Here is a 22,842-nt window from a genome sequence, read left to right on the forward strand (position 1 = left end):
ACTAATCCTAAGAACCCAAGTCACTCTTCATATTCACCTCAGGCAGGTACAGTTCACTACCTCAATGCCACAGATAATGCACTGTGCATTCTGATTCATATGTATCTGTCTCTATCTTTGAGTGACTTGTGAATGGATGAAAGGACCCCAGCATGAGGACAGTGCTCAGTGAAATCTCCAATAAACAACAGGAAACAAATGAACCAAGTCTACAAGTCTTTTTGAAGATATTGATCTCCCCATCATCTTGTATGTTTCTTAAATACTTTATAACTCTTTCCAGCTCTGTGTCTTGAAAAAAATGCTTATTATATGGACATAACATGAACACTTTTACATAAAGCTAAATCTTGAAGTAGATGACTTAAGTGCTAGAAATAACCATAACATTATGCAAAAAATAAACACAATGGCAGGCATAATCTAACATCAAATAACAATGCAAATAATTTTTAATGAAGGTTGGTCAAGTTGAGAAGACTCTGTTAAACTCACAAATATTTGTAGCAAATATCCACTTAATAAATCCCACATATACCCATGCATAAAACATAAAAGAAGCAGGAATTAATATGGGAGGTACACACACACACACACACACACACACACACAACAATCTACGGGTGTATATCTTTATTTATTTATTCATTACTAGCTAGTAACTAGCAAAATCTGATTGCCACTTTTTCTGTATTATTTTTAGACAGTGCTTATTAAGTGTCTTTGATCAAACACACTTAATTTTTCTGTGTGGCAACTTGCAGCTAATAAAGGTGTGCTTCTTTACTGACTCATTAGGGGGATTTTAATTTGGCATTCCAAAGCAAAGACATAGGGAAAGGACAGGGGAGCAGAGTGCAAGCAATGAGAAAGTTAATTCATAATATCAAAGTGTAAATAATAGCACAACCCCACTTTTCATAAATACACTGATTTGCAATATTGACTTAAGGTTTTGGAACCAATGCACTTTTAACTATTGGGCAGATCATTAATGTCTTCATTTAAATTAACTCAAAAAGAAAAAAATCTAAAATCAGTGTTGTGAGAGGAGTGAAAAAGTTGAGAGTAGTGATTTTGACTGCAGGGGTGTCCACTCTGCTTCTACAGACTCACTAGCCCTGTGACATTAGTCAGATCACTGATTGCATTCTATGACTCAGTTTCCTCATCTATGTAGGGGAGATGATAATATTACTTCCCTTACTGAGTTTCTGTAAGGATCAAATTAGTTAAATCATGGGAAATACTCAGAATAGTATCTAAAAGATAATAACTGCTATTATTAATTTATAATAATTATAAAAAATTTACAAATATCAGGAGTAGACAATAGTAGAACACACAGCAGCTACAATAACTGTATACAAAAACCAACCAGTTTCAGCTCATGTTGACCTGTAAGTTAACACACAGCATTTTATGTCAGGCAGAACAGGGATCTTCTGGGACTTTGATACTAGAAGAGATCCAATATCTACACTTTCCTGTTTTATGTAAATAAAGTAGCCATAAGCTGTAAGCACATTTGTACATTTGTAGTATATGTATAGACACTTTGCATATGAAGCATCTGTTAACTTCAATAAAACATTTTTTTTTAATGAGTTGGACTTTTGTGGCAAACACATAGGGCCACCAACTGCATGGTTCCAGGAGGAGCCTCAGAGTTGGAGTCAGTATACCTGATGGTCCTGAGTGGTGCTGCAAGCACGCAACACTGGAATAGAATGCACTGTGAAGGCCACCACTCCAGTTGGAGTTGTACCACAGAGCAGCTCATTGGACATATTCCCACCTTTACCAAGAGAAAAAAAAAAATGACTTCTCAAACCATATTTTGTTCCTTATCAATTACTACTCTAAGGGGAAAAAAAATAATAACAGTAGGTTAGACATGGTTTCATCCTTCAGAGTCCCCAAATTTTAGTTAAAGGTAAGAGTAGTAGCTTCTGCTTGTAGTTCTTCCTTAGATGTTTCTAGAAATGTTTAAATATGTTTCTTTTTATTATTTGAACTATTCTTAAATTTTCTTTGTTTTCACAAAGTTATAATTCACGAGAATTATAAGCAAATTCACTTAAAGCTCAAAATGTTGATGACTGACAATTCATTCTGGTCCAGAGCTTCTTTTTTTCTATCAACTCTTTAACTGCCTGCATGGACACACATGTGATTCACAAGGCTGAAAGTGCAAAGTTAAAGCCCTTGAACACCTGAGTACAGAAAAGAAATGGATTAAGCCATTATGAGCCTCTCTGAGAACAAAAGTTCTTTCAGTGTCTGCTCTTACTCTGCCTTCACCATTCACCTTTCAGAATGGAACCTAAGGTCTCTCTATTTAGCTGCCAGTCAAGCTTCTAAAGCTACCAAACTGAGGATGGACCTATCCTATAGTGTCATAGTGTTTGAGTACCATTAATATAGTCAGAAATAAAAACCTTTTATTATTGAAGGACACTTCATTTATGTCTAAGTTGAAAGAAAAGATAGAGTATTGATTTGTTAATTCTTTAGACAAAAGGATAGAAATCATGAAACATATTGATAATTAAGCCAAAATATCGTGGTTCTTGTTGTATCTTGTTATATAAATATCTCAACTATCAAAAGGCTCTGGAGGTTCATAATTTTCCCAAAAAAGCTACTTAATCAGTGTTAAGTTAGTTTCAATTAAGTATAATTTCTGGTCATGGTTTGAATAAACTGAAGACTTACTCAGATTATACACTATATCAGAACACAGACACATATGCATGTATCTGTGGAAGAATCTCAAAAAGAAAGATTTATCACTTTGAGAAATAATCTTTCACCAAGCATGATTATCTATATACCACCATACTCATGAAAAATAAACCGAAATTTTAAAGTTACTATTAGCATTATAAAAACATATCAGACTCATTTTTCCTTATTGCCTTGTTATTTTTTTCTCTCTTTGTGAAAAATACCTTTAAAATGCATAGCATAGTTTTTTAAGGAACTTAAGTAGATTTGCTGACAAAGCTCAGTCAATGAACCCATAATTTAAAAGGAACATTGCAACATAAGCTAATGAATTCATTTTTGGTGGGGAATAAGTATTTATTATTATCTTTCCAACACCAGTGCTTACTAATATAAAAGGAATATAATATGCCATTTGGGGTACCTCAAATGTTGCTTGAAACATTAAATGTGTTGCATGGAGTTAATTTCATCAAAGTGATATAGGGCTTACCACAATTATAATCATCACTTTTAATTACCCACGAATTATGGATTAAATGTACCACATGTCTGTCTGCCAAAGCAGCATATAATTATTTAATTTATAAACAAGCGATTTTGAAAAAGAGTCTAAAATTAGAAAAGAGTATATAGAGTCTGAAATTATTTTTATACTGAGAAATAATTTTGGGTCTATATCTGTAATCTATCTATGTAATAAGGCTCAGATAGAAAATTCATACCTTATAATTTGATTATGTAAAGCAATAGCATTCAATTTCAGTATGTATTGTTACCATACATTCACTTGAGATTACCAAAGAACAATTGTTTTAATAGCATGATTATGTTGATTATACTTCCCAAAACAGCACACTAAATTGATCTGAGTAACCCAAGCAATAACATCTCAAGACTAGGGATGTTTCAGTGGAAAAAAACAAGCAGGAGGCAAATGAAGCCACAGGGTTATAGTTGGAGTGACGATGAGGGTAAATTTCAAGCAGACACAGTAGCAGAGGAGGCATGGCAGGGAAAGAAGGGAAAATGAGAAGGGAGTAACAAAGAATCTGTGGGTTCACCTGCCAGGCCTAACACTCTCTAAAGGGAAAAATGCATTAGTAATTTAAATAACAAAGAAACAAACACAAAATCCCAAAACTGAATTAGAATGAGGTTTTGTTAAAATAAACACACACGAAATCCACCCAAAACTAATAAACAAGCAACTAAACTCCTTTGGTTTTAAATCAAGGATTGTCCATTGAGTTGATCTTTTTCTAAAATTCTATCACAGAAATTTTGCTTTAACTCCTGTGCACCGATACCATCATCTCTCCTGATTTGGAATCTAAGCCATATTCTACCTAGAGAAGACCCTGTCCTTCTCTGTACCTCCATGTTTTCTATCTTCTGCCAGAAAGCAAAAAATTGTTCAGATCCCTTTCCACATGAAGGACCCAAATAAGTCCTGCACACATTGTTCTTTTATTATGACCTGATAGAGATCTTTCTCTTTTCTCTTTTTCTTTCCAGGAAATCAAATCTACCAATCTTGAATACTTCCAGTGTCCAAGACTAGAAACAGATGCCAGCTTTGTTGGGTGGGTCTCTCAATTTCAATGTCTAGTAAAGGTACTAAATACTTCCTTATTATTCTAGTACTAGTCACATTAGACATTCAAACAATTTACTTTGTTTTCTAAATCCTCAATTTATTTGTATTTTTCAAAACTATGTCATTTTCCAAGAAAGTGAAGCATTAGGTAACCAGAAAGTTGTCTGGAGCACTTTGTAAAATGTTGTGAAGAATAAAAATTAAATGAAAATCTGTAGTATATATATAGCAACCAAACACATGACTATCTGGAGGTTTTTGCCTATTAAAAAGGATGAGGGGTTTTTATGGCTCAAAATGAAAGTTTGATATGACACCATAAGAAAAAATTACAATGATTAGCGGTCAGCAGCTCTGAAAGATCAAAACTTTATTCCCAATACTGATATCTACTTTCTAATTATTGTAGAATGTGTTATATTTATTCCTGATTTCATTTGTTAAGGTATAGATCAAAGGTAATAGTTACACATTTCTTAAAAGTGTTGGAGGAGGCAATATATTTATTTTTTCAAATTACTTTGAAGTTTAATTTTAAAGACTTTATTGTGTGCTTTCCAATCTTGATGAACTAGAAATGCATTGATTAACAATAGGTTATTAGCATTATATAGCAAAATCAAATTTCAGAATTATATGTTAAATTAGTTTGAGGGGTCAAATTCCAAGCCCAGATAGCCCATGTATTTAAGGTTTAAAAAGAAAAATAAATGTGCTATTTCTTGAGGGACACAGCAGGGCAAGTTCCTCAGAGTAAATGACAAAAGACCTGGGTTCTGCAGCTATTCTGGACTTGACTCAGCCTTTGACGTTCAGTTCCTTCATTTGAGAAAAGTAGGGAGAAAAATATCTTTCCCTATTGTGGAGGTTGATGTATGATCATCAACCTAAATAACAGAAATAGATTCACTTTGTGAGTATTAAGGGCTCTGAGAACACAAACGATTTTTTTCCTCCACTGAAAAAATTAATTACTTCCTCCTTTGCTATCCAGAAACAATAAAGCTGCTTTCTAATATTGCAGAACTTACTCTATGCCTCTGGCAAAATAGTTTGTGACTGTGTAGCTATGCACACAACAGAGTTCCTTTGACAAAGACCTCATGTCTTCTGAACCTGATGAAGCCTCTTTCACAGAAAAAATAAGTGCCCAGTAAAGAGTTACTGTTTCATAAATAAATAAAGGAATGATTAATGAATCAACCAATAAAATAAAAAATTTTATTAAAGGGTAAGAAGTCCCTTGTTAAGAAATTTAGAGACTTTCTAATAAAAACCCTTACTTGATTTATCTCATTTGGGAAACTGTCACCAGTGAGGATTTAGTAAACAATCAATAACTAGCCCACTGACACTGCCCTTCCCACCCAAAAGGAGACCTGATCTAAATCAGTTCCCAATTTCCATGTGTAATATTTCCATATGGCCTATAAGAAGCTATTATCACAATACCATTTAACAGAGATTTGGGGAGATATGTGCACAGAATACTCTTACTAGTCATACAAAAGTTCTATTATTCATTGTCACTTCTTGTAGGAGCTTCGACCATAAACCTACTTGGACTCTTTGTATTTTTTTTCCTGTTTTGAAAATGTGTTGATAAGATCAGGTGAGTAAAGTTGACTTTGGACCTTAAATAATGTATGAAATCTCAGAGGACTGGAGTTAAAAACAGGACAAATTTCAAAGAAAAGTTAACAGAGACAAATTATTTCATTAGTGGTTGCTGGAGTTCATGTAAAGATTTCGAGACTACTTAGTTTGGCTCGAGGACCAAAAAGGAAAGGAGTATGGATGCCATTACTTACTCAATTGTGTTTCTGTCCACTTTTCCTGTCATGTTAATGCCATAGAACTGCTGCATGGCAGCTAGGGCAGACTGCATGGTCTCTGCAGAGCGCAGCACCGACATTCTGGGGTCAGTTGGTGGGAGGTAGCCGTACTTTTGTAACCAAACCTGCAATAACAAGCACAGTTTCTTTTACATCAACTTTACAATTTAACAATAATGTTCTGGTCATTAATTTACATCTATAATAGACTGGTAAATTTTATTTCTTCCATAAGGGTTTACATTATTTGTTTGATTTCCTTGTAACATATATAACTTTGACTATTTTAATATAAATTTAGTGGTTGTTCTGGATCTTTCTAATAAACCTAAAAATCTGATTGAAAACAAATTAACCATTTCTTGCAAGCATATGGCATATAAAATAGTATACTAAACAATGGGAGAAAAAATAAGGCCCTGAGCTCCAGGGCCTCAACCTGTCAAAACGAAGGGTATATTTTCTCAGTAATGTACACATCTTTGCTGGAAGGGGCAGCTAATACGCATATGCCACATCTAAAAAACTATTTACCTGAACAATTGACCAGTGACTACAGTTGTGATGAGTAGCATCTTTACAGATAAACCATGTTATTCCATCATGAAACCTTGCATATGTTTCTCCCATCCAAGACTATACAATTATAGCTAGGTATCTCCAAGGATAGGAAAGTTTTTCATGGAAACAATATTTCTTTTTTTCTCTCAGTTCTTCCTTCCTTCCTTTCTTGTGATTCACCCCAGTCAAAATCACATAAATAGCCAAACTTTTCACATATATCTCAAACCCAATTATCTCATTGTGTATGTATAGATCTCTCTAAGGGTCTCGATATATCTCCCCCTTCCCTGGTGATGAGATCTGGGAGAATAGTGAGATAAAGAAATGAGTAGACTTCACATTCTACTAATGTCTGGGGCAGGAATTCAAAGTTCTTAAAATTAGATTTCAAAAGTAATAGAAAACTTGGGGTATTTTCTAAAGGAAACAAATGTCCAACAGGGAGCAGATTTTTTTACAACTTTATGCATTTCTTCTAAATGTGTGATCACATATTCAGCTCATACCCCAACCTACTGTCCTTTTCCTCAGTCTTCTTGTGGGTGCTAAGATTTATTGAAGTGCCATGAACTACCTGTCAAATTGTAAGTACCAACTAGTTAAAATACTATTTAGTGAAAGATATTCACCTGTGCATTTCTCTCTCTATCTAGGTCTATTTGTCACATATATGATGATCCTATGGAATTTCAACTTTTCTCTGACAACTGATATTCTTCCTTGATAAAGTTATAATCACAGCACAGGGATGTCATTTACCCAGTGAAAACAATGACAAATAAACTAAATTCCATCATAAGAGCTAATATTAGACATATCAAAATTTCAAAATGTAAAACACAAAGTGATATCTAAAAATGCTGTATCAAGAATTAACCCCTGGAAAGTAAATACATTCTAAAAGTATTTAAGAGATATCAAGAAAGTTTACACGTGAAACTCAATCTAGTAAATTCATCTCCCACACAGCAAAAGCATGCCAACACACTCATCTCTGTAATGAACAAGCTGCCAGGGAAAACGGTATGTTGTTACCTAATTAATATTGGTGCAGTCTCAAACAGATTCCATTTTATTTCTGAATGAAGGAGGCAGGCAATATTATTTAATATGAACTTTAATTCCTATAGTCACATAATTTCTCAAAATTAGAATATTTTAATAATATACATGTGTCAATATTCTTAAACAATAATTTTCCATAACAATTTGCATTCATTTCTTACTTGCTGGAGAGCTGACTTGTTGCTAGGTTACTGCTGGGTGCTAAGCTACTGGCAATTATGTTTATGAGGACAGTAAAGAGAAAACCATTAATAATAAACCCTTTGATTTATATACACATAGACTATAAAAATACATAAATGCAAGTATATAATGAAAAAGTAGCATGTTCTAGAAAATATATTTGATTATTCCTTAGCCTTCCAAACAAATGATTCAATAAAACATTAATTTCAATTTTTCTTCAAGTTCTATTTCACATTGTTGTTTATCATGAAAGACTTTCTCAAAATGAATTAGAAGTGGGTAATTCTTTTTAATTGTAAAATAATAGGAAAGCTATGAGATCTACAATTTTTATGGTTAAAGTTTGTTTCCTGGCTAACAATCGATGTCATAATTTTGTCATCCAGGAAAATTTCTACTAAAATACAGACATAATCTTATTTGAAAAAAAAAATCTACAAAGTAATATTTGTATACCTCACTTCTTACTTCTAATCTTCTACTGTCCAAGGACAGTAATTTGGCATTTATTCTTTCTATCATTTCCTATTCATAGAAATACATTTAAAAATATATATGTGGGTATGTGTACACATAGATATATATAATATATAATAGATTTTACTATAGACATCCATCCTCATATGTTGTTATTCGAAATATATCCCTGTTTTCAACAAATGCTAAAACTGTCTTGTTTCGTTTGTTTTATTGGGCTCACTGGATTGACATGTGTATTTAAAAGCACTGAAAATTATCAAGGGACAAATAAGTTTCTTCAAGGAAAACCTTGACTCATTGTACTACCTGGGACTTAATCCATCTCATTACTACTAGTACACAGAACCTTGATACCTCAAAAGGAGCTACAAATCTAACCCTGAATTACTGCCTATATCACTAACTCATTCAAATATGTTGTTATCTTGTGGACAAAACTAATTTCCTGCCCTTAGAGGTTAGTCAATTGAAGGAACAACCAGAATATTGCTGTTCTCAGCAGAGCAAAGAGATGTATCAAGCAATAAAAGGTAAAGAGTTAAATATTAAATGCTGTGCCAATAGATATTGCCATTATTAGATTGTAGTGACAGGGAGTAGCAGACACACAAAATCTCAGCAATGTCTACTAAAGAAACATCTTTGTCAGTAATATTTCATGTTTTATATGGCAAAATCTCAAATGAACTGAATCAGTCATTTACGCATATTAAGCAGCATCCTGAAAACCATTTATGAAAAAGCAGATATTAGTAGTTCACATGATTAAGAGTAAATGTAAGCATTTTATTAAATTTTATTTAAAAATTTTTCTTTGGTCTTTGAAGATCATAAGTCTGTCAATGCCTTAATAGAAAGCTACCATATTCATTTGCTGAGATGAATCACATATGTGAGAATAATTTAAAAATTTTCCTCTGACAAGATAAAAATATAGAGAGAACACATTTTATAATGATGACCCTGAATAATTGCAAGGTGTTCAAACACCCTTCAAAATAAAATAAATAAGCATATGTGATTTAACTACTGAATTTATTAGGGTTGGAAAGGATGCATTTTTAGCAATTATAGAAATCACTGGAGGGAAGTATAAGGAGGGATGGTTTGGAAATTTTATTTAACTTGAAAAATCACTATGTCAGTTCACAATGTCCATTTGTGGCTCAGTCATTTATTTCAGGTTATTGACAACTGAAGTTCATTTCCAGCTAAGATGCGATATGGCAAATGCAAGTTCCTTATACCCAGTTCCCATGATTTAAAGCATAGCACTTTATATTGAATCAAAGGAGAGTGGTGATAAATGTTTTATAGCACTTATTTAATACAAATCATTTCTATTTACATGATCACATAAACATTTTTATTATTATGAGAAATGATTTTTAAAAATTCCTCACTTCATATCAAACTTTAACATACTGACAAAAATATTTAAATCTATAATGGTTAATACCCTGATATAATTAACTGACTTTCTTGAAATAAAACCGAAAGAATGCATTTTTAATAGATAAGTTCTTGATGTTGTAAAAAGTTAATTTCCTTTTACACAAATTTGTAAAGTTCTATAATAAACTAAAATTAATAACTAAAAACTGATTACTACTCTATTTTGTGGTATCATCAGCAAAGTAGGCAAAAGCTTCAGATATTTTCCCCTGAAATAATATATGTTCACTGGTTATAAATAACAGCAGGATTTAGGGTCTACATTTTCTGGTCTGAAAAGAGATTATAAATATGAATTATAACTACCTATTAACCAAAAAATTAAACTGATGTAGAAGTAGTCATTTAGAATTGGTTAAATTGAAAATTCATGGAATAAGTTAACGAGGCAGAAATTAGCCTTTCTCTTCATTCAAAAATCTAAATGGGCTCTAAATCACCATCCCATGCCCACCATGAATGAATCAGTGTATGAAATTGCATATATAGAATTCAATTCATTTAGAAATTTTACTGTCTGTTAAATGACTTCTTAAACTGGAAATAAAACAGTAGAAGGATCAAAAGCTATTCCACCAGTCATCTCATCAATCAAGAGGCAACTGTTATTTGGTCAAGGAGACAGGAAACCAGCTGCCTCATTAATAAGTACAAGTCGTGATGACAATCATGTCAGTACATTTTTTTTTTCTTTTTTCTTTCCTCAACTTGAAAATCTCTCATTTATAAAAGAAATGAAAAACTTAGGGTGTAAAGGCTGGGGAGAGTTTGTCCACTCTGCATAAAAGTAAACTGCACTTTGTATTTAACAACTGTGGGAGCAAAATCCCTAAACAATAATGGCTGACATCCAGTGAATCCAGTGATTAAAAACCAGTATCACCTTAAATTGCAATTTCATCATGAGCTGGTCCTTGTTCTGGAAAGATACAGAGGACTATCACATTCTGCTTCCTTTTCTGTCTTTATTGGTTTTTCCTTGGTGTGTTTAGATTTCCTAAGTATGTTTAGCGTGAACACACATGCTCCCCCATACAAAATATGACCAAAAAAGAAAAAAAAGCATATCACAACAAGTAGCAAGTAATAGCAGCTTATGCATATGATACCACAATGCTCATGATGTTTATGCAAAAACAAATAAATAAAAAAAACTACTTAAGCAGGGCACGGTGGCACATGCCTGTAATCTCAGTGGCTCAGGAGATTGAGGTAGGAGGATCTGAAGTTCAAAGTCAGCCTCAGCAACAGTGAGGCGCTAAGTAACTCGATGAGACCCTGTCTATAAATAAAATACAAAACAGGGCTGGGGATGTGGCTCAGTGGTTGAGTGCCCCTGAGTTCAATCCCTGGTACCACCCACCGCAAAAAAAAAAAAAAAAAAAAAAAAAAAAACCTACTTAAAATATCATTGACACAATTCTACTTTGTATCATGATCACCTCGCAAACCCAAAATGCTAAAGTCCCCCACAAATCTGGGGACTGAAACCAGGGGTTTCAAGCCCCTTTTTTAGTTTATATTTTGAGACAGGGTCTCACTAAGTTGCCCAGATTGTACTCAAATTTGGGATTCTCCTGTCTTAGTCTCCTGAGTCACTTGGATTACAGGCCTGTACCACCACACCTAGTTAACAATGTGAATTTTCTAAAAGGTATATACATGAACCTGAGTCAAGTAGATAAATTATGGACTCGACTTGCCTTTATGTTCTGTTGCAAATTCATCCGCATCAACACCAAAAAATAATTAATCTCATTTAGAACACACAATGTATGTATGCAAAATGTTCCAATGAAATGTACAAGCATTTTACATCATGCACATATGCACACATACATCTATGAACACATTATGAAATCTAAAATAAAATAAAGTATTTTTGTTTACTATCCAGATTGACCTTAATGTCCTTACTGTAATCAGTCTTCAACATTCATTTTTCCCCTATGTTCTACCAGGTGTCCTGAGGGAGGAGATGGGATTTCACAATGTAGACAGGCTGGCATTGTTATCATTACTATAGCCAGTTTGATTCCACCACAGAACAACATATGGTAATTCTTCTGTGCCAGGTTAAATGAATTTGTGGTTGATATTATCTTAAAAAATAGATATCTCAATAATACTATAAAATATGATGGACAGTGAACAAGAAAACATTTTATACTACATAGATGTTTGCTTGCTAGCTCATGGCAAAGCACTTAAAGGAGATGTCAAACTTTATTGTTTTTTGTGTTACAAAGAGAAAAGCGTTGTTCTCTTCTGTGAAGACAAGTAGCTGCAAATAGTATGCTACTCAATAGCTATTCTGGGATATGGGAAATAAAAAACTTAATCTTTCCCATCAAGATAACAGTGACGTGCTAGGAATGCAAGAGAAAAGGGCTGCTTTTGAGGGAAACAGACACAATGGGTATTTTAAGGATGGATGTTTTAAAATGTTCCCATCATACCATAAAATTTTGATCACAAAGTTATAATATCATGATCTATTTAAAACTCTCTCATGATGTTTTACTTTAAAATTTTGGCAAGAGAATTTTAAAATAATCTTCTAAAAGGATAGTTTTGGTGGATTTTAAGACCACTTTAAAAAACTGAAAATTCAACACCTTCTGATTAGTTTTTTGGAATAATTGATAGATACCAGGGAAGATAATTTGCCAGCTGAATTTTACCAAAAATCATTACATAATTGATGGGTAGAATCATAACATGAAACTCAAGATTCATAATTACCTAATAATGCAAATTTTCTAGTTTTGTTTATCATTGTCAGATCTTTTTTGCTACAGCAATTTTTAAGATGACAATTAGCAATAAACTGATTTTGAAATTACTGTATTTTGAAGTGTTACATAAACATTGTAAAGAAGAAGGAAGTAAAGTCAATCATAGAATTCTCAACAATTTTCTAATAAAAGCAAAAAATAATCTCATTTAGAACACACAATGTATGTATGCAAAATGTTCCAATCAAATGTACAAATGTAAAATGTACAAATGTAAATGCAATTCATAAAACAAAAAGTTTTTTTTAGAAAATTTATGTCATCCTTAAGTCAACTTAATATTTCTATTTTAAGTATAAAACATAATGTTTAGTACATCTGTTCATAAATATAAATAAAAGATGTTGCATGTCAAACAAATCTGATTGTTTAGGTACAGTTCAAAGTGTGGAAATTGCAGATTAGATAGTATGAAGGTACTGAACTTTAAAAAGTGAAACCTACTTCCTTAAATTCTTTCCAATGGGTTATACTGACTCTCCAGAAAGGGATAAGACAGTTTATCAATAGCTAGATATTAGATTCTGTCTTACTATGACAATTCCCAAGCCCTGTTAAAACGATTTCTTAGGATGACTTCTGAGCTATTCATGATTTTGTCTCAAATCTGTTACCTGTTACAGTTTATTCTTTGGTCAAAATTAATGTTGGTCCCACCCCCAACAAGTGTTGATAAGAACAGCAACGGCTACCATGCCTTTACCACCATGTACCAGGCTATATATGTACATTATCTTTAATTTTACACTAAATTCCTAAAATAACTACTATAATCTCTAATCTCTGTCTTATTAATGAAAGAATAAAACTCCAGAAAGATTAAGTAACTTGCCTAAAGATACCCCAACAGGTAGAGAAGAAATCAGAATAGGAACAGATCTGACCAGACCTAAGCTTGCTTGTCATTCTGAGACTACCTTTAAGCAAAGAAGAGACCTAGCAGTCAGTCCATGTGCTAGGATGACCTAGACAACCCCATTCACATTTGAAAATAAGGGCAAACAGTCTGAAAACATCCGTAATAACCAAGAGTGTTCAGTTTTTATGCAAACATCTCATTTTACATCACAGAACTGTAAGGAGCTGGGTTGCATATATTCAGGTGTAACACCAACTCCTACTTCCACAGGAAGATTTGCACAGCCCGATTTGCTCAGCACAATTAATATTCTTATTTCTATTCTAGAATATTTCACTTAAGGCCATTTCAGTTTTATAGTTTAAAAAAAACCACTGAAACCTTCTTTGCCATTCATCATTTCTTCACATTTTATTCTTTCACAGTACTTCTGTTTTTTCATCTTGACATTGCTATTCAATTGCATCTACATTCTCCCTGGTTATCTTTCCTAAAAATAAGTACCATCTGTGATCACTCTTCAATCATACTATTTAAATAAAAAATAGAGGGTGGGCCTCCAAAGGTTCATGTATCTGAGACTTAATCTCCAGCCCATGGCATTATGGAAGGTGGCAGAAACTTTAAAAGGAGCAGTTTCTGTGGGGACCTCTGGTAACTGGGGGTGTCACTTTGAGAGGGATATTGGGACCCCAGTCCTTTCCTATTCCTCTCTTTTGTGTCCTGGCTAATGCAATCAGGCTCGGTTGTGCCATGAGCTACTGCCATGATGTGCTGCCTCCCCACTGACTCAAAAACAGCAGGCCACCAGGGACTGAAACCTCCAAAACTGGGAGATAAAATAAATACACCTCTTCTCTTTATTCTGATTATTTGTGGTATCTGTTACAGTAAAGTTGATCAACAGGAGCCATCCCTCGTCTTTCCTTCTTCCTCATTGAGTCTTGACTCCAGTTTTATCTGGAATGGGAGTTTAGGCTGCTGGCACCTCTTTTTCCAGGGCACCATAGTTCCCAACAGAAACTGCAGAATTCTCCAGCTGGCCTCTCTGCTTTCTTACTGCTACCTCTTTTTACCCAGGTTCTGTGAGTTGCCTTTTTCTTTAATTGTAGTAAAATACATTTAACTTCAACTTTGCCTGTTCAACAGCTTTCAAGTGCACCATGCGCTGGTCCACAGTACAGTTGGCACCACCAGAACTTTTCAACATCCCATGCAGAACTTCCGTAGCCATTAAATAATAACTCCCCTTTGCTCCTACTTCTGACCTCAACTGACTACCGCTCTACTTTCTCTCTGCATGAATTTGACTACTGTAGGTACCTTGTACAAGTGGAATCATACAATTTTGTGTCTGACTTATTTAAGATTTTTTTCAAGGTTCATCTATAATGCATCATGTAACATTTTAAATACTGAATAATTTTCCAATATGCCACATTTTGATTATCTACTGATCCATCAATGAATGTTTATATTTCCACAATATCTGAAGCGTTAAATCTTAATCCTCAATATGCTAGTTTTAGGAGGTGAGGTCTTTAGGAGGTTAATTAGGTCAGGAGGGTGGAATACTCTAACCTTTCTGTCATGTAAGTACACTATGAGAAGTTGGCAGTGTGTAACCTTCACCAAATCCCAACCATTCTGGCATCTGTCCTCAGACTTCTTCCTCCAGAATGTGAGAAATCAGTCTGTTGTTATGTTTGCTTCTAATAGCTACTCTAATGGATGTGAAGAGGAATGAGTTGTCTTTCTTAAAACTTAGATATGGTGATATCATTTGATCATAATGCTCTGGAAATTTTCTAATAATCTTATTTGCAATGCAAATTTTTTACTGTTGCCATAAATTTGGGGAGACTCATTTTACTCTGTAACTTCATTTCATAGTATCCTCCCTTAATATTTCAAGCACACTCTTCCTTGTTCTGGAAATAAACTAAACTCTTTTCCTACTTTGAGACACTGCATATACTTCCCTATGTAAAAAAAAATACACACACACACACACAGACAACACACATACACAAAAATAAGTGTCTCCTTGTCCTTGAAACTTTAGCTCAAATTCAGGCATTTCAAAGAGGGCTTCCCTTGACTACACCATCACCACCAGCAGCCAGCGCCATCTATGTTGCTAACTGCACTCATCACTATCACTACATGGTTGCTTGGTTTACCTTTATATGTTTTGTCAACATTATTAACAGCTCCCAACACCTGTCACAGCTACTGACATACATTTCCTGAGCTTGAATAATGACATATGTGGGCTAAGTGAAGAATCCACATATTAATGCCCAGTAGATATCACAATCAACTGCACGCATGATATTCTGTTTTTTTCTAACCATGGGGTTAACACTCCTGCCCTCAAATATGCACATATCTAGGCCTCAAACCAGGTGTCCAGTAGCCCAAGGTGAATAACAAAACCGTTTTATCAGGTATGCAGCAAGCACGGTTACTAACTTCCAGATATCATCTTTAGAAGCTCTAGGAAATATAAAGCAAGGTACAAGAGCAGACTGACAATATACATACTATTGGGAAAGTATGTATACTTTCCCAATAGGAGTTTTATCTTTGTCTTTTCCGATTCTACTTTCCATCTTCACATCCAGAGATACATCTCACCATAAAGATAATAGGTAATTGGTGTTGGACATGTTACTTTGTTTAATTTTATCATTCCACATTCCCTATATGTATATATATAAATATTAATCAATACATCTCACCATAATCAATAAGTGTATTCAATTTGATTTGTCAATAAAAAATAACATGAATAATACATTTTTGAAAACTCTGTGTGGAAGATAAGAAAGGTTAATTAACTTGCCCAGGGCCACAGAGCAAGTAGGTGGTATCCAGGGGTTCAAGTGCCAGTGAGTCTGAAATGGCTCTTGCTCTTAACAACCGCAAGCAAGCTGAGAAAAGTGGATCCTTGACAAACCCAGGGCCCACCATCTAAGCTTAGGGAAGATCTACACAGGTTGTGCTAGGTCAGAAATCCACCATCTTGGTTTTTCACACCTGAATCTCATCGGTGGCAGATGGGTCACTTTGTTGGAAAAATAAAACACAAAAACAAATGATAAATGCATGGTAAGTGTTATCTAGCTGGCCCACAAGATCCATGTGTTAACCAGGTAAAAACTGGAAAGAAAGAGTCAGCATCTCTTAAAAGGCTGACAGCTTCTAATCCTAGTAAGTAGAACTTCTGTGTTCTTCAAAACAGCAGAGCACAGTCTTCTGAAGATAAGGAGAGGTGCTCTCCTGCTTCTTCCAGATCTCCACCCAGTGATAAGAAGACTGTGGATATTGACCAATTAGTATACAATACTGGGGTTTCCAAATCACTGTATTTAAAGTTTTTTTTTTTTTTTTTTTTACATATAGAAGAAGACTTAATTGGGGGAGATTCTCCTGTTATATTTCCAGAACCCAGAAGAGTGGAAGAATATTTAAAACACAACTCTTCCAACTTTCAGTTGGAAATCAGCATTTTCTCTCCAGGGACCATCTGGTGCTAAAATAAAAAAAAAAAAAAAAAAATCTTGAAAGCATCCTTCTCCTCCTCAGAGGCAATGTTCTTGGAAATGTGAAACAACTTTTTTTTTTTTTTTTTTTTTTTTAAGGAGAGTAAAATGCATGAAGATTGAAAGAGTTTAGCTTCTGTTTAATTAAGATAATTGAAAGATTAAGTTATTTGTGACATTAGGAACTTCTTTTTCCAAAATAAGGTTACCTATATTTTGAAAATTTATATGATTTAGGGTTCATGAGTGGAAAATAAAATTTCTCAAGGGCACAAAACAGAATTCCAGACTCCTCTAAAGGAGAAAGGACTTTAAAAACTAATAGACACCTCTTCCCATGGAGCACACATCCAATAAATATTTTCTGAAAACTATCGCATGCAGTTTCTAGGCAAGGACTTGGAGTTGTAACAGTGAATGACACAGAAGTGATCTTTGGTCTCACGGAGCCTACTGACTGATTGAAAGGAAAGACAAACATCAATTACCTGAAAATAAATACATAACTTCAAATTATAACAAGTGCAAAAAGACATAGAATGCTATGAAAGTCTAGATCTCAACCTAACTTAGATCTAGAGGATTCAAAAATATGTGATAAACTGAAAGTTCAAGTACAAGTTAGCGAAGAGCAGACACTAGGGGTATGCAGGTGCCAATGTCCAGCTGTATGGATGGTGGTTTCAAAACACGTACCCAATTTTTTGACACTTAGACAATTAAAAGAAGGAGTCCACTTTTCTGTTAGACATGGGCTGGTCTTAGAATTTGTTCTGACTAGCAGAATGACTTCGGAGGCTGGGTTAGAAAAGGTGATGCAGTTTCTGCCTGGATGTCTCTTCTGGAAGACTCACCCTAGGAAGCCATCTGCCACCTCCTAGGGAAGCCCAGGTCACATGTAGATGTCTCCCCTGACAGCTTCATCTAAAGTCAGCATCAACCTCCAGAGAAGTGAACAATGTGCCTTTGGAGGATTCCAGCTCCCAGCCTTTGAGCAGCACCAGCAAAAGTAAGCTGCCCTTGCTGAACTTTGCCAAGTGACAAATTTGTTTCAGCTCGCTGTTTGAAGGCTTATTGTTTCATCCCAATAGATAAGTGGAACAGCATGAAAGAATTCTGAGTTTCTGAAGGAGTGAAAGAAAGACCAATGCTGTGGTTAAGGAATGAGACTAGAAAAGAGTGACATGCTCAGATGTTCAACAACCTGTAGGATTTTGTATGTGTCAGGGTAATATGGAAAGCAGAGAAGAGTTTTAAGCCTGTAAGTGATGTGATCAAATTTGTGTTAGAAAAATATCATTGCCTCTGCTCTGTGGGTAATGAAAGGAACAGCAAGGAAGTAAAGGCCATTCTGGAAGTAGCTGGGAAATGGGCAAGTGGATGCATTCATGACTCATTTCAGAGGTAAATAAAAACAATTTTGTAAACTATCCAATATGGCACAGGTACTATTATTATTAATACTGGATTCTATGCAAATATAACAAGCTTTATTGGACAGAATGCTAAGCACTATAATCAGTCTAGCCTCTAGTGACATAAGCATGCTGACAGAAGCTGATGTAGGCACAAAAAGTACATATGGATAGGGCAACTCAATGTCACAGGGCAGGTTTTTTAGAAATGAAAAGAGACCCTTAAATACAACTAGAAAAGCAATCCTTCAAATTTCAATCTCCTGAGTTTATGAAAAGGCTTCTCAGTCCCCTTTCCATGTTCAAGGTTACCTCCCTGCATCAGGCTCTATTTGATTGGCAGTTGAATATTGTAAAACTTTCCTAATTGCATACTGATTTCCCTGGATCCATAGTCTTTCAAATTTGAAGTATCTTACTTAATACAAATGATTAGGTATCCTAAAATATATTCTTTATTTAACTTTCTTGCTCATAACACCATGACTGCTATCACTTACTTAAGGACACGGTTTAAAATTCTTTATCCCTGTATTTAATAAACCCCAAAGGTCCATATATCTACATCTGTAAGCTCACATCACTTGGAAAACTTCCTGGACATTGTCTGAAGTGGACTGTTTATGAATCACCTGTTTGTCTTGGCCCACACTTCCACTGTTCTGCAAGTACTGGCATGCCTTGGCCAACCTTGCCCTGGTCCTCCCTGGAGTTTATATACTTCCTTACCTCACTCTTTAGCCTCTGATAGTATTTATTGTGTGGGTGACCTGTTCCATACTTAAGTCATCACGTGAGAGGTAATGATGCGTGGAGGGTGTGGACACAGCCTTTGAGTGTGGAGGCCACAGGTTCAGGGACTCCTGAAGATTTAAGAAATCTTCACTCTGGTCTTGAGAAAAGTGCATGGTCTTTCTAAGTCTGTTTCTACGTCTGGGGAATATTAATATTGGGGAATAGTGAAATGGGAATAATGATATGGCCTCTTCATAAGATCAGAGGGAGTATGTTATGTAATAATCCTACAGGAGTGCTTAGCATTGAGAATAGCATAAAACAGCTCAACAGCAATGTATGAAAATTATAAATCTGTTCATTGTAAAATTACTTACTTAATATAATTTAATTTCCAAAATATCTAAATGCTTGACAATTGTAGGTAAAAGATTTGTTAAATTTCTTGAGAAAAATGTCTAATGATCTCAATACCCATTAAGAAGACAAAATGAACAAGAAACATTTTTGTTAACTGGTAGCATGATGAGCGTCTCATGAGCCTCTGAGATTTCTATTGTTCATGTACAGGCCCTTTGAACTGCACCTACTCTCCACCACGAATTTTGTTTTCTACTCACTAGTTATAATAATAGAATATTATATCGCCATAAAAAAGACTCAGATGGATCTATATGAACATACAGAGGTGCACAGAAAATAGTGGTAAGTGAAAACACACCAGTCTACATATTGTGCTAGCATATGCACAAAGTGTATAATTTTCCAAATTTCTGGATGCTTACACAAAAATTACTAAAAATGGTTAACTCTTAGTACTGGAATTGATGGGCAAAAAAATTGAAATAAAAAATGGTTCTGTATTGTTTACCTCTGATTATGATTATGATTATGATTATGATTTTTAAAGACAGTAAATAGAAAAATTCAGAGACTTGGTTAAAAGCAGTTTTTTTGGGGGTATAGCATATGATAACCTGCAAAATTTTCAGACCACTTAAAACAATGCACTATAAATGTATTTCCCAAACTGTACTTGTAGTGATGAAACATAATGAGTTCTTTATTTCTGCAGCAATATCATTAGACCATTAAACACTATGTTAAGATCTTCCATATTTACTCTTCTGTGCTACTCATTTGTGTTTAATTTAACATACCATGTTGATTTGATAAATACTGCAAATTAAAATTTAAAATGATCAACTTTGCAATACCAGGAAGCTTAAAGAAAACTGTTTTCTCTAACAGTGTTACATGGTGACATTTTTATTCATTTAAGAAAATATCCCACCTTGTTCAATATCTAGGGGTTTTGTGGAAACATATTCAGTGGAAATAATAGATATTTGGTGGCGGGATGATAGGAAAAACACAATGCCAATGGCACAATAATGTAGACTAGGTATATTCTGCTCTCCTATGTAGATGCCACTTTCCTCTGGATTTCATAAAACTCAGAGCAAAAATAGAAAAATGGTCAATTGCAAAATCAATTACAAGGGTCACCAGATTGCTTTTTAAAAAGCAAAAAAATTTTTCTAGTTCTAACGTTAAATGCTGTTTTTCTGATAAGCTTTCTGATCCTATGACCCACTAGCTTTAAACCGTTATACACCAAAGGAGAAGCAGTTTAGAAAAAGTAGAATAGTGAACATTAAAAGTACATCTCAAATTGGAAAAGAAATCAGATTGTTCTTTCTCTTTCCCTTTGCAGATGCTTTTCCCTCCCACACTTTCAAAAACCATATTCCAAATCTCTGGGAATGATCTGTCTATTCCAATCTCTCTACACTTACAGAACCCATCTTCTTATAAGGGTTCTAGCTATGAAGTTTTCTTCCTTTAGTCAGAGCTTGGCACATCATGATTTTTCAATATATAGAGGCTGCTAATAATAACTGTGTCAATGTCAATCATAACAATGTCTTCAATACCTACATGCTGATGACTCCTGATTTCAGATAAGTACTCTCTGGAAATCCAGAAATGTGTATCACATTTTCCAGCATACCTCTACATTTAGCTGCCTCCGTGGGTACCTTACGTTCTTCTGGCTTAAGACTCAACCTTTCACATAGCTTTTCTGGTTCTCAGTATCTATCTATATCTATATCTCAGTATCTATATCTATCTCAGTATCTATCTATAGCCTGGTCTTATGCTTTATATAGGTACATGATACTATCCCATTAACCAAACTCCAAATCTAGGAATTATCTTGAGTACATCTCAAAAAACTACCCAGTCTACACATCTGACTGCTTGTGTACAGAGAATACATCTCAAACCCATCCCTCTCGCTCCATCCTCAGTTTCACCTTAGGACCTCAACCTTTCTCTTTTCCAGCTTTAAAAATAAACTCATGATTTATTGATTTTAATTGACAAAAATGTATATAGTTATGGTGTTCAACATGATGTTTTAAAATAGGAATGTCCCATGGAATGGCTAAATCAGACTAATAAACATGTGTTACTTCATACGTTCATCATTTATTTAGGAAGACACACAAAATATAATCTTGTAGCAATTCTCAAATATATAATACGTTGCTACTGAACTAGTCACTAATTCACATAATAGATCTCTTGAACTTCGTCCTTCCTAAATGAAATTGTGTATCCTTTCTCTAGGACCTCAACCTTTTTAAACAGAAATAAAAATGGTAATGAACATATACATTCCTGACTCTACTCCCGATCCAGTTTCCTATCATTTGCCAGTGTGATATTCTTTAGGGAACTTTCCAAACAATTGAATATGAGAACATAGAATAAGTGGCAGAATTTATTCAGAGTCATTCACTAAGTGTACTATTTTTTGTGTCCTAATACCTGAAAAGACACCAACAGGTAATAAATTAGACATAAACTTCATGAATAAATATTGAAGAAATTTTAAATTAGTAAGTTTCAGTACCAAGTGAACCCGAAAACATTTTTTTAAAAATGCTATGTGGTTTAGTTTCCATTTGTCTATCTGACTTCTGCATTTTAATCCCCTTCAGCTGTGTACCCCAGGGAGGCGGACCTCTATCCACCAAGTATCCTTTGCCATTTGAATTGCAGTTGGATTGAGCCATTAGGAAGCTCAATCCAGAAAAGAGAAAAGGAGAGGTTCATGCCCACTGTGACCTTCATTACATTTCTGTGTGGGTCCATGTTTCTTCGCAGTTACCTCTCTAGGATGCCAGATCTTATCTGCGTCTTCAAGTTGGATTATTTTCCTTGTCCTACTAGTTTTGGGAATAGTGAGGTCTTCCAGATAATCTTAATCATAGGATAATTTATCGTCCCCTGAAAAGTTTCCCTTAAGCATTCCTACATCTCAGGAAACAGTTCCACACTAAAATTGTTTTGGGGGAAACCTTTGGAATATACCATTTTTTTTCCCTGACAGAGTCCTCACTGGACATGTATGACTTATACAAATAGCAAATTAGCTTTATTTCATAAGTAGAATAAAAAAGTAATACATGGCCATGTGTGTATATATATATATATATATACACATGTGTATATATATATATATATATATATATATATATATGTACATCATTTTGAATAAC

The 22,842-nt window shown here is 34.4% G+C and overlaps 1 protein-coding gene across 1 annotated transcript in view; it reads right to left on the reverse strand.

Moving 5' to 3' along the window:
* Window positions 1-22,842, reverse strand: part of MMP16 (matrix metallopeptidase 16) — a 258,787-nt gene that overhangs the window by 122,795 nt on the left and 113,150 nt on the right. The window contains exon 2 of the mRNA XM_079143787.1: window positions 6,142-6,290. Coding sequence (XP_078999913.1) covers window positions 6,142-6,290 — 149 coding nt within the window. The remainder of the gene's footprint in view (window positions 1-6,141; window positions 6,291-22,842) is intronic.

The sequence above is a fragment of the Sciurus vulgaris genome (genome assembly GCF_902686455.1).
Source record: "Sciurus vulgaris genome assembly, chromosome: 1".
NCBI classification, from domain to species: domain Eukaryota; kingdom Metazoa; phylum Chordata; class Mammalia; order Rodentia; family Sciuridae; genus Sciurus; species Sciurus vulgaris.